The sequence below is a fragment of the Agelaius tricolor genome, unplaced genomic scaffold (assembly GCF_023055355.1).
Source record: "Agelaius tricolor isolate 1412-34295 unplaced genomic scaffold, bAgeTri1.0.p SCAF_3, whole genome shotgun sequence".
In the NCBI taxonomy this organism is placed as follows: domain Eukaryota; kingdom Metazoa; phylum Chordata; class Aves; order Passeriformes; family Icteridae; genus Agelaius; species Agelaius tricolor.
Window position 1 is genome coordinate 5,623,094 of NW_027269263.1, and position 13,180 is coordinate 5,636,273.

The 13,180-nt window shown below is 40.9% G+C and overlaps 1 protein-coding gene across 2 annotated transcripts in view; it reads left to right on the forward strand.

Annotated features, from left to right (window-relative positions):
* The first annotated feature begins 2,020 nt into the window (after nt 1-2,020).
* ATXN10 (ataxin 10) overlaps nt 2,021-13,180 on the forward strand; it is an 82,182-nt gene continuing 71,022 nt past the window's right edge. Inside the window, exons 1-3 of one of the 2 annotated variants that reach the window (XM_071422296.1) lie at nt 2,021-2,174; nt 6,392-6,583; nt 8,011-8,093. In XM_071422296.1, coding sequence (XP_071278397.1) covers nt 2,086-2,174; nt 6,392-6,583; nt 8,011-8,093 — 364 coding nt within the window. In that variant the 5' untranslated portion in view covers nt 2,021-2,085. The remainder of the gene's footprint in view (nt 2,175-6,391; nt 6,584-8,010; nt 8,094-13,180) is intronic. The other variant, XM_071422295.1, reaches the window with a different exon arrangement.

Here is a 13,180-nt window from a genome sequence, read left to right on the forward strand (position 1 = left end):
TCTGCATCTCCTTCTCAGAAGACATCATTTGTTTCCAGAACAAAATGCAAGGGCTTTGAATATCTCCTCAGAGGCCTTGTGGGCTTTTTTTTTTTTTTCCAGATGGAGGGATTTCCTTCTTATAAAGAATTAAATTTATTTATGATATTACATAACAAACAAGTGACCCATAAATCTCAACATCAAAAATAAGTGCTCTTTTATGGCCTTCAGACACATGTGAAACACCTCACCTGAAGCCAAATAAACTCTGTAGCTGGCTTCAGATTGCAGTAGTTATTCTTGGGTTTGAGACAGTCTGCAGTATCCATTTCATGTGGATTCTGTTTTACCTCTGGTGTTTAAAAAGATGGTGCTACCTCCTCTCAGATCTGCTCTTCCTCATCTTAATATAGGTGTTCAGAATTCCTTGGCAAGGTAAGGAATGCCTGTAATTTGCCCAGGGTAAGCAGGAAACTGAGGGCATGATGGCAGGGTGTGCTCCACAGATTTAGCAACAGAGGCTAATGAAAAGCATTTTTCCAAGAGCATTGATCAATTTCACTAGATCCTATTAAACAACAGAACAAAAATAAAAGCTTTTGGTCTACAGCTTCAAAGCTGTGTGGGCTAAATCGTACTTAATATAACGCAGGCCCAAAATAAGAATCAGAAAATGAGTATTTATGCCGGAAACATATAAAATATTTATGCTGCAGGATTTGCTTCTTTACTGTAATTTTTTCCAGAGCCCAAATTTTATCTTCTGATGGAAGTTGCCCCCAATAAAAAAGAGGCACAATCAGTATACATAATGAGATTAGAGCAAGTGGCCCTCTCACAACATTTGAGATAGGAGGGATTCAATGTCTTTGACCTGCTTTGCCTCCTGCAGAGTCAGCATTTGCTGGATGGGGCAATTTTCTTCCAGAGACTTAGCTAAGACAGGTCCTTCCCTTTTGCAGCTTCAAACACTGCTGCCTCAAGAGTATAGATTATCTCTTAATTTGATGGAGAATTATTTCAAATAAGTTCTGCACAACTTTGTTTTCAGACATAATTGGCTCTAGGTGGTGTTTCCCTTCTTGTAGTTCCCTAAAGCTGTGCTAAGAAAAATAAATGCTATTTAGACTCTAAACTTTCAGGGAAAAGCCTCATTTTTAAGGGATCTGCCTGTTTTTTCACAGAATTAGGTAGATCAGATGAGCTTAACATACAACATCCATGAGTGATCTGGAAAAAAACGACTCTATTTTATAATCTGTGTAAGAATTGGCTGATGATTGAACTCTAAGAGTGTCTTCCCTGTCCCTGAAGTGCCCAAGGCCAGGGTAAATGGGGCTGGGAGCAACCTGGGCTAGTGGAAGGTGTCCCTGCCCAAGGCAGGGCGTTGGCACTGGGTGGGCTTTAAGGTCCCTTCCCAGCCAAACCAGTCTGTGATTTGATGATGATTGTCTAATATAAAGTGTTTGGCCACAATTCGTCTTTTAAACATTGGAAGCTAATTTCCATACAGGTTAACTTTTCATACGTGTTTAGAAAATGCTGAATGATATATTTAGAAACGAAATATTTAAAATATCGTGTTTAATTTAAAAATATTTTAAAACTGAAGCAAAGTAGTATTTACTTCACAGAAAGGCTTGGACTGGGAAGGACCTTAGAAATCGCCTATTTTCACATCCCAGCCACAGGCTGGGAGATCTGTATATAATTAGGATGTTAAGCACGAAATAATTATTCCCGCAATTTATGTGTTTTTACATTCATTTAATATTTGTTTTGTTTAGAGACGGGTATCCCCAAGAGCACACAGGGCGCGGTGTGGGGAGCGCAGCAGCAGCTGCGTGAGGAGAGCGGGCCGCCGTGAGCTTCCCACCGCGGAAACTCAGGTACAAAAGGAAAAGGTGAGGAAGAAGGAAAAGCATGGGAAAGGGAAAGACAAAGGAGCCGGTAAGGAAACAGACACGGAAAAGCCACACATCTCCCGGCCAGGAGCGGCCATTTTCCCGCTGGCTCCGCGCACCCGGCCGCCCGCCCGGCGGGGCGGCACCGCCGCCATTTCCGCGCGGCGGGGGCGGAGCAGGGCCGGGGCCGGGGCGGGCGATGGCGGCGGCGGCGGCGGAAGCTTTGCCCGCGGCCCGCCTGGAGAGCGTGCGGGCGCTGTCGGGTCTGTTCCGGGAGGCGCAGCCCAGGTAGAGGGGAGCAGGGAGCGGCGGTGCCGGTGGATGTCGGGCAGGACTCGCCTCGGCTCCCAGCGAGGTCCTGCCCCTCGTGGAGTCACTGCGGGCTGGAAAAGGGGCTCTCCGTACCCACACAGGGGGTGAATGAAGTCCCTTCTGGGGAGCTTCTACACCCCCAGGCTTCTGCTGGGGCTGTGTTTTTGGGGGGTGAGCTGTCCCTTCTCTTGTCCTGCCCCAGGGGGCCCATGAGGAGCGCAGTGCGCACAGTCCTTGTGCCTGTAGCAGGGAGCAAAGGTGTTTGTCTCTTACCTTACCCGTGGGTGGCATAAAATATCCCAGAGATACAGAATGGCTTGGGTTGCAGGAACATTAAAGCTCATCCCATCCCACCCTTGCTATGGGCAAGGACACCTTCCACTATCCCAGGTTGCTCCAAGCCGTGTCCAGCCTGGCCTTGGACACTCCAGGGATGGGGCAGCCACAGCTTCTCTGGGCACCCTGTGCCAGGGCCTCACTGCCTCCACTGGGAAAGATTTATTCCAAACATCCAGTGTAAACCTTCTCTGTCAGGCTGATGCCATTGCCCCTTTTTCTGTCACTTCAGGCCCGTGTAAATAACCTCCATCTTCCTTGTAGGCTCCTCTCAGGTGCTGGAAGGCATCAGGTCAGCCCAAAGCTGCTCTTCTCTAGGCTGAGCACTCCCAAGTCTCTCAGCCTTTCCTAACATCAGAGCTGCTCCATCTGTTTAAACAACTTGGTGCCTTCCCTGGGTTCTCTCTAGCAGCTCCATGTCCTTTCTGTGCTGGGATCCCATGGCTCAAGGCCAGTGGGGTCTCACCTGAGTAGGGCAGAGAAGCAGAGTCCCCCTCCCCTGCTGCCCACGCTGGGGGCTCAGCCTGGCACAGGGGGGCTCTGGCTCCCAGCACACAGGGCCAGGGCATGGCCAGCTCTCACCACCAGCACCCCAAAGTCTTCTCCCAGGGCTGCTCCATCTGCTCATCCCAAGCCTGGATTGATCCCCGGGGGTTGTCCTGGCCCGGGTGCAGCACCAGCGCTTGGTCTCGTTGTCAAAGTTGTTGGACACTTGGCTGTGTGATTTACTTGAGGCTTCCAGTGCTTTTAGTTGATTTCTTTATGCTTCCTTTACTAAGCTACTAAAAATAAGAAAATGGATTTATTTTGTTCCTGGGAATGTTGTGAGGATAAGTACATTAAAGGTGTTTTAGGGACTGCTTACAGGAATGGAGTTGTGCAAGTACCTAAAACTTAGAGTGGAAATACAGAATTGTAAATTTGTGGATTTGTTTGTGTCATTCCTGACTAATTTTGTGATTTTTTTGGGGGAGCCCTGGTCTTTTGAACACAGTTACATTACTGTTTCTAACTCCATGTTCACTAGAGTGGTATCTGGTAGAGTTTCAGTTTTTAACAATCAAACAGGTCTTACAAGGAGTGACAGTAATCTTCCTTTTGGCATGGGTGCAGGAATTCTGACTCTGTTTTGACTTCACAAGAAATTGTGCATGTCTCCTTGTCCAAGGGCTGGGCTGCTGTACCCTTTCCCTCTGCTTCCTTTTGTATTCCTGCAGAACTTCATGTGGAAATGAAGGACAGGTAGCAACAGCAAAATGTGGAGCTGCTGTGTTAGGCACCCAGACATAGGAAACTGAAATTAGTGGAATATCCACAAAGCTGTTCTGGATGGATTTCAAGGGCTGTTTACAATGCAAGGTATTATTTTAATCCAAAATCAACTTAGGGGGCTCTCTGGTAGTTTTAGAAATTAAAAATTAAGGAAAAGATGTTTTCCATTTCAAAAATGCATTTTAAATATTTATAGCTGCTACTTTGTATATGAATCTTTGTTGTACTGCTGGAAAAAGATTATTCTTTAAAAAACTTAGTAATCATTGCTGTGGAACAGTTTTCTGAAGTCAATCTTGGCTAGTTTCTTGATATCAGCTAAATATTTTCTAGTGTTCTTGCTAATTTGAGGATTTTTTTATTCAGAAGGACAGTTTTATTTAAATTCCTTTGTAGCACACACTCAAGTTGCAGTGCTGTTTGAATGCTTAGGTACAAGAGTCACATGTAAATTTTCCTCAGAACAGAATCCTGCTCTATCAAACAACATTTAAGTCAGTCTGTGTTCATTTGGAATATCTTTTGCTTGCTTAGGCTTTGAGATTTGATTTCTGCCTGAACTGATCTGGCTTGAGCAGTCTGGATTTTCTTTCATAGTGTTTAAGAGACAGATTTGGAGTTCTGTCCTTCCTCAATGATGTAAAAAAATCAGCATCTCCTTCCACATTTACACTTCCTTGCTCCATTAGGACACACAAGGTTTTAATCTTCATATTTCACTGGAAATGTCTATACTCTTAGGTTTTCTTTTACTTTCAATGTAATTCTAAAAGAAAATTTGTCACAGCAGCTCAGCATGCTTCTGATCCAGTGTCTGGCTAAAAGTTCTGTTCTGCTGCATAGCTCTGCTAGGAGAGCAGAGCTTTTCCAGCACAAGAATAACTGTAAGGTGTCCTTTTACCCATTTAGTCACAAAAATATGCACAAAAGTTCTTCTGGCTTCTTTAATTTCTCTTTTTACCAATTGAAATAAGTGAATGTTGTACAGTAGTATGTCTTGCACTGACCACTGGCTTCTGTATTTTGCAGCTGTGTCAGGAAATGATTGGTTTCATGGGATAATCCAACAAAAGGCACAGGCTGATAGAAGGAAACTCCAGTGGGCTGAGTGGTCCCATTTTCAAGTAATGTCAGAGTTCAAGAACTTGGAAGAGCTAATGGTTCTGCTCAGTGTAGGAAGCTCTCCCTGGCTGGGGACTGCCTTACCAGGCTTCAGCTTGTCTGACATTTAGAAAAACTTGTCTCTGGTGCATTTCCCATGGGGACTGTGGTGTGTCAGCCACTGAGTCTTCTCTTGGCACAGCATGAGGTGGCAGGAGCTGCACTGCTTCTTGTAAGCTGAAGGTTCAAGTTCCATGAATATATTTTCTTGGGTCTTGAAACCAAAACCTAATTCCAAACTTTCTTTCTGGTTATGTAAGCTCCACTGTTTTCTTTAAGACTGAGGGCCAGCTCTGCTTTTGGTCATTGTGTTTTTGTGCCACTTTGGTATTTTCCCTTCCCTTCATTTTACCAGTGTTAAATGTAGCTTCTTCCCCATAATGCTCAAGTGATGCAGTGGTGGGATTTTTAATGTTTCAGTGTAGATGGAGAATGTGTAAATGTATTGCTCTTGATCAACTGTGAGGTTGCAGGATAAAATACATACTTCCTGAAGATCTGAGACCTAATGTTGTGGTAATTTAGTGACATGAGTGTACGTTGTTGTATTTCTTACCACACTCTCCCTTCTTTCTAAGTTTCCTCCACGCCCTAACAGACCTCAACATTGGAGAGACACTGTCCTGTCTGTAAGATGTAGCCTAGCATAAAAGTGTCACTATTGGAGCAACAAATCTGATAAGGAACTTAGAAAATGTGAACTGTGAGCAAAGACTAAGAGAGTTTTGTTTCCCTAGGAAAGGAAACGTGGCAGGAGCAGAGGTGGGAAATAATGGCTCCAGACATGTCTAAGGGTGTGCTTAGGGACAAGGTGGATTGGCAGTGCTTGGTCAACGTTGAACTTGATGATCTTAAGGATCTTTTCCAACCTTGCTGATTCTATGGTTTGATTTATGGACGTGATCACTTACAAAAGAGAAGGTAGAATTTCTAGTTGTGCAAATGTGTGGGCATTTGAGTGAGCATCAGAATGCAGGTCATACCATATCACCCAGTAGAGTTTGATCAAGAGGACTTTTAATTCTCCTTTAGGAAGAGTTTTCTGCATGAACATTTTATTTAATGCTATTTTACATTTCCTCTCATCTCATGCAGTGTCATGTATAAACCTACCAGCTATACATATTAGGGAGGATTTTTTGTTTCCTTTTCATTAAAATTCCAAAGACCTGTTGAAAAGTCATGAGGAATACTAAGGCAGCACCACTGTCCTACAGCCCCTTTTCTGAAAAGGCTGATGGGATGATTGTGTGATGTTTTTGTTCCTTTTACTTAAAATTTCTACTATGAATAGTTAAATACTCAGAATAGTTAAATATTGTTGCAGAGCATCTTTGAGTTTAAAATAAGAAGTGCCAATGTAGGCATTTTGGTAGGAGTTTGGCATTTATATTTTTTCTTCACCACAAATTTATGTATTTCAGAGAAACTGCAGAAGAAAGTGTATTTCAGGATGTCCTGGAAATCCTGACAAGCACCTCAAGTGCCATTGAGCAGAGCTGCAAGGACTCCTGTGGACTGGCAGATGTAGACACCTGCCTGCTGCTCATAGCAGAGTGCTTCAGGTGTCTGAGGAATGCCTGTGTTGAGTGTGCCAAGAACCAACATGTCTTGAGGTACAGTTATTAACCCTTGTAACCCATACCAAGGTACCACCTTCTGATGTTGGTGGGGTTTTATAAAAGAGATTCTTATTTTACACTGCTGTGTTAGTCGATTTATTAACTGGCATTTCCTGCTTGATGGAATCACTTGAATTCAGATATGCAAGACACAAAAACAGCTGACCTATTTGTAGGTCAGTCTGGGGCCCTGCTCAGTAATAGAACAAAGTGTTTGGATCCACAATACAAATTGATTACACAAATGAAATAAGCCTGTTGGAAGCCTGACTGTAGAACTATCCTTTTTTCCACCTTTTTTAAATTTTTTATAACATAATGAATAATTATATGGTCTTAATAATCAGTTACAGAATTAGTATGTCTTTTAAGGTTCAAATCTGTCTAGCTTTCCTGGCAAAACACAGCATGTAAAACTGTGCATATTAATCCTGATATATATATATATATATATATATGCAGGCAAGTAGAGTTTAAAGGATATTAAATCAATCTAGTTCCTTAAGTTATTTAGCCTCTCTATTCTTTGCCTATGTCTGTTGCAACTTTGAAGGGATGCTTGTGATACAACCAGCTCTAGTTAGTGAAAACCTGACAGTCTGGTAGATGTTTTTAAAAAACCCAGCAAAATAGCAACACTCTCCTTGCCTGCATGCCCCATGAGAACCCCAAACCAACCAACCAACAACAAAAAAAATGGCCCAACTTGTCACAAATTGGTTATGTCAAAGAATTACTGGAGACTACAGTCATAAGAACTGGCTTATTTGGTCGTGTCAAATTTGATTTATTGAACTAAATATAATTTTGACATGGGACTGAGTCTTAATTTCTGTGCTGGGGCAGAATTCTGTTAATGCCCCAAAAATTGCAGTGCAAATCATTCTGAGAGGTTATCTATGATTCCTCCTCACTGGAGAAAGGATAAATGATTACTTGGGTTTCTCTCCTTCTCTCTTTGAGCTGGCCCTGTTGTTTTTTGGTAATGGTCCCTAGTTGCTTTGTTGGCATTGAAAATCCTCCAAGTTTATTATGAAGTAAGATACGTGATTCTTGTTCTGGATGCTTGACCTCCAGACAAAGCAAAGTTTTTACAGAAATAAAGCTGTTTAAATTACAGGAATAACATGCTGATGTTTAATGTCTGATAGGAAGAATAGCAAAAAGGGAGGAAAGAGTACTTAGCTCTGAAGATTCTGTGCCCAAAATTGGTAAAATGCAGAATGATGCAATAAACCTCTTTGATTTGCTTCTGATGGTAGTAATGTGGCTACTGATAGGCTGGCAATAATGTAGGAGAAACTATTTTTGTTTCAGAGGTCCTGAAGATGCTAAAGATTTCCTGTTAACTTCAATGAAAAGCCTTTTAAATTTTTTTGAGTGTATTTCATATCAATGTTTTATTCCCAATTTAATAATAGGAACTTGGGTCTCATCTCTACATCTGTCCATTTGATAAAGTTGCTTCATGGAATACAAATCAAAGAAGAATTGTTGCTGACTGGTAAGGCTGGGAATTTATTAAATGTATATAAATAGCCTGCATTATATTTTTTTATACATGTGGTATGATGTCAATTTACTGATGCATTTGTTTTATAAATAAGCTTAATTCTTTCTTGAATAGCAGTTCAGAATTGGCCCTCTCTTAGACTGCTTGTAAAAGGTCTCAAGTCTAGTTCAGCTTTATTTTCACTGAACTGTTCCTTATAGATTGCTAAAGGAAAGATATTTGGAAACTTTTTAATATGAAGTACAGTAATTGGGTTTTATAAGAGGAAAAGTTTGTGTGCTACCTCCATTCAGAATATATTCTGCTGTTTTACTGTCTTTTTATTTGCTGATACTTAAGATAATTTATCTGATTCCAGGAAGCAAATTTTGGCTGTGACTTCTTAAAAATGGTTTTTAATTTTCATTTGGATACCACGGTTGCTGGCCAGTCAGGATGGTATCTGCCAAGAATTAAGTACTGATTTGAATAGTGTTCACATTTCCCTAACAGATGAGTTTTTTCTTTCAGTGCAGTGAAAATGTGGCTCTGTAGTACTAGTGGTAGTTATTGCTACTCATTTCACTGGATATTAAGGGTTTTCAGTAATTCTCACAATCCGTGTTTCCCAGTGTGTGCATGTGGAGCTTTGTACATTGGACTCCAGATGTGACTGTCTGTGCTTGCAGACAGTATAGCATGTTTATTTTCTTGTGTGTCTGTTATTTCTTTTCACTCCTGTTCCTCAGATAAGGTTTTTTACTGGATTTCTGCTGCTGCTTTTCTGCTGTTTTGTGAAAGCAGGTGAAACAGCTGTCATACAGTTACAGTTATGCTATACTAAAACTATACTAAAGAAAGAGAAAGGATACATCAGGAGACTTAACAAGAATGAATAATAAGAACCCATGGCTGACTCAGAGTCCAACACAGCTGGATTGTGATTGGCCATTAATAAAAACAATTCACATGGAACCAATCAAACATTCACCTGTTGGTAAACAATGTCCAAGCCACATTCCAAAGCAGCAAAACAGGGAGAAGCAAGTCAGATAATTATTGTTTTCATTTTTCTCTGAGGCTTCTCAGCTTCCCAGGAGAAAATCCTGAGCAAAGAAGATATTTCAGAAAATATTATGGTGACACTGTCCAGCCTGTTACTATCTGTGCTGGGGCCTTGGACAGCAGTGGGCTCAAAAAGCTGTACAGGTCAAGTGGGCTTGCCACCTTCAGCCCCTTAAAAGCATCAGGAATTGTGGTGTAGGAATGCCACCTGCCAGAGGGGCTGCCCAGCACCCGCAGGAGAGGGAGCAGGGTGTGCTCATTGTTGGATACAGGCATGGCCTCAGGTCTTCCCTTTGGGCTGCTGGCTGCTGGGCTGTCACATGTGTATGCTGTTCTCTGCTCAGGGGTTTGAAGGAGAGGGAATGCTATTGAGCAAAAAGCAAAGGGGGTAAAACCCAGTAGTTTGATTATCTGCTTCAGGCACTTTTTCCTAGCCAGAGGGTGGTGTAAAAATGTGTTTATCAACATTGAATATAAGGGTGGCATCAACAAGACATTTTTAACAGGATTTTGGTAGAAGTTGTTTTGTGACTGCCACTCTACATCGCCATTCAGTAAATACATCTGAGTTATAACTAAGATTTGCTGTGTTGGCCCAGGGTAGGTGCTTCATTTGATGCTGTAAGTAGCATTGATCTCTTGGGGAACCTCTGTAATGATCATGGCTTATGTATTCCACATATGTCAGTACACCAACAAAAAAATTGTAGACAAGCAAATGTTGCTAATTCCTTGCTGAGTGATCTGCTGAACTTTGTGTTAAGTGGAAATTAATGTAGTGCCTAGAGCACAGGTTCCTTCTGCAGGGTTTACCTCAGAAGTTAACAGTTAAATTTGGCTGTTAGTTGCACTGAAGCAAATTGCTAAATTGGACTTGGATAGCACTGTTGAAACAAAAGAGACCCATGAAATTAATAAGTGGTACTGTATTTATTAACTGTGATTCTGTTTCATGATTCTCCTCATGTTTCATATAGGAAATCAGGTCACAGGGCTAGAGTAGCAAGTGTATTTTGTTCTTGCAGATAATTAGGTGTTAAGTGGAGTATTTCAAGTTGTTCATTTGGGTGTGGGGTTCATCATTTCCTCCCTCAAATGGCTGCTTGGATTGGATGATCCCTCGTGGTGCCTGTGTATATTCTTAAGGTTTTTAAAATACCTTCATACTGCTTCCATAGCAACAAAGCACAAGGAGGAGGAGGTAAGGCTGTACTGCAGGGTGAGCAGCACTAAATAATGTTTATGTTCATAAATGTCACATGTTCATGTGAAAAATTCCCAGAACAAATTATTGTAGGCTAAATAAACTTGAAGTTGCAACATTACCATATTTACAAAGATGAGATTGAAAATTCTTTCTGCAGACTGAAAAATTCATCTAACCTGATCTATGGCAGGTTTTCACTCTAATCCATTGGTAGCTGTTAAGGCTAGTAAGTGAGTGGTGTGCTAATTTTTGTAAGAAAGCTCAGTGTAGTACAATTTCAAATGGATAAAACCAGAAATTAATTAAAAGTGTGTATTGTTTGACCACTGCTGTGGCCAGTGTGATGGTTAAGGGAGAGGACATGATCAAAGAAACCAAAAAGGAGGTGTTGTGCAAAGTGGTACGACTAAAAACTGTTGCTAATATTTATTCAAATAAATCCAGACTCCTTTGCATCCTCTCTGCTATGAGTAATACTTTAAAAATAGTTGCCCAGGGGTTAAATACATGGTTATTTTGGCTTGTCAATTCAGTATATTTACTGAAACAACTCTACTGCATGTTTTCACCATAGATCTTACTTTTTCTTTTTTTCACTGCTTTAAAATATGAGATAAATTACTGTATGTCTGTAATACTTGTCCCAGCTAGCTGTGGAAAAAGTTTCTGTTTTGATTACATAGTATACCACTAAGGCAGTGGGCCAGAATCCTTGAAGGTGAGTTAGAATGTCTGTCCTGAGATAGCTCTTTGAAACTTCAGGTAAGTTGAAAAATGGTGCATTCATACATGCAGCATTCAGAGATTGTTCAATACCATGTACAAGCCAGCTGTCCCTGTAATAAGAGTCTCCTTTCTTTTTAATACTTGCATTAAAAAGCCACAAACATTTCTAGTCCTTTCTTTTATGGTATTGCTAGAGTTAGCTGTTTGTCCCCACTCTTCCTCCTTGCCACACCATTGCTGGTACAGATTTTTTTTGGTACAGAATGTTTGGAGCCTGTGTTTGTGTCACAGGCCCTGCTGGGGATCTCAGCCAAAACCTGTGTCCAGGTGTGCTGCCTGTTAGAGCAAGGTTTGGGGTGTTCTCTGCTCTTTGCAGTCCAGAAATTTGGTTAAAATGTATTGGATTGTAGCTTGAATCTGTGAACAGGAATTTGACCTTGCTTCCAGTTTTCTGCAGTGTGTTCAGGTGTAGTTAAGCAGCCACAGATACTCCCTTCAGAACAGAACTTGCAGCATGCCTTTAAAAGCAGTAATGAAAGATGACTCTCTGTAAATTTTTTAATACTGCACTTATTATAGTAACTTGAGCATTTTCTGGTAGGAAGTTCAGCAGCATGAATATCATATGTCTAACACCTGTTCATGCTTCCTTTTGTGAGGGAGGATGTGTGGGAAAATATGTGATATTTTAAACATTTTTCAAGTACTACAAATGCCATATTCTTATAAAGGACTATAAAAAATGTTCCTTTCTTTGAGCTTTTTTTATTCCCCCCTCTTTTTTTCTTTTTTCCCCCTCTCTCCATTTTTCCTTTCTCCCTTTTTCTCTATTTTTTCTCTTCTATTTTTTTTCTGTTTTTTCTCTCTCTTTTTTTCCTCTCTCTTCCTTTTTTCTTTCTCCTATTTTTATCCTCCTTTTTTCCTTTATCCTTCTTTTTTCTCTCTTCAGCCACCTTGTTTTTCCCTCTCTCCTCTGTCCACCAGTACCATTAATAGTACCATGGATTCATCCTCAGTCAGTGTTGTTGAACTGCTCCAGCTGTTCTGGACCTGATTGGTTCTCATGCAGATTTTTCTTTCAGTTAATGAAAACCCAGTTGTTCTTGACCCATGGTGCTTTATGAGTAGCAACAATGAGTAGCTCATGGTCTGGGAAGAAAGTGCCTTTGGAAGTGTCTTGTAATCCATCAATGTGGAGGAGAAGCACTCTGCAGAAGAAATATCAATGAGTAACCTTTAAATCCAGAACTTTATATAAATAAAAATATCACTCCTTCATAGACCCTAAAAATAAATTTTAAAAAGCATAGGGTTGTGCATGTGCTTCAGAAATGACATGTAAGGGACCTAGGCCTATCTGTAGTTTCCAGAGATTGTTTCTTGTAAAAGCCAAATGGGGTGGAAGAATTTCATCTTTGATGAAGTGAGGAGACAAAAGCTCCCCTGAGGTCTACAGGGGAGCATCACATGGCTGAGCAGAGAAGGATACTTGATTTTTTTTTGTAAGCTTTTGAAGATTAAGACATGCTGGGTTTCAAAAGCCACTAAATATAAGCTGTAGGTGCTCCTGTAGTACTAGAAAATCACATTTACATTTCATTGGGAGAGATTGCTGAGAATAAATGGCAAGAGGAAATAAATTTCCAGCTGCTAAATTGGGTGCCTGTTCAGTTCTAAAAAGTTGTTAGTTCAAAGTAATTTTCAAAGGTTTACAGAAAAGGAGATATTTAATCAAATGTTTGTGTTTTTCTGAAGAAGAACATGAGTAAAACAGGGTTAAATTGTTATGTTTGCAAAAATATTCCCAAAAACAAAAATGGCTAAATACCAGTGAAGTGATTTCTATGTTTCCAGGAGGGTGTAGGGGAAAAAAACCTTTCAGTTCTGTCCTCACTCAGTGAAAAAAAAACAGGAGATGTTTCTTTGCTCTGACCTTTTCCATTTCTGCAGTCAAGGATTGGCAGTTGGGAATTACAGTGGAAAGTCAAGACTGGCTGATTTTGAAGGTACAGAAGAGCAAGGGAAGGAAATGCTTTCAAACCTGCCAAAGCACACTGAGTTGGTTTTCCTGTATTCCTTCTTAAATGGGCAGCCATGTGTC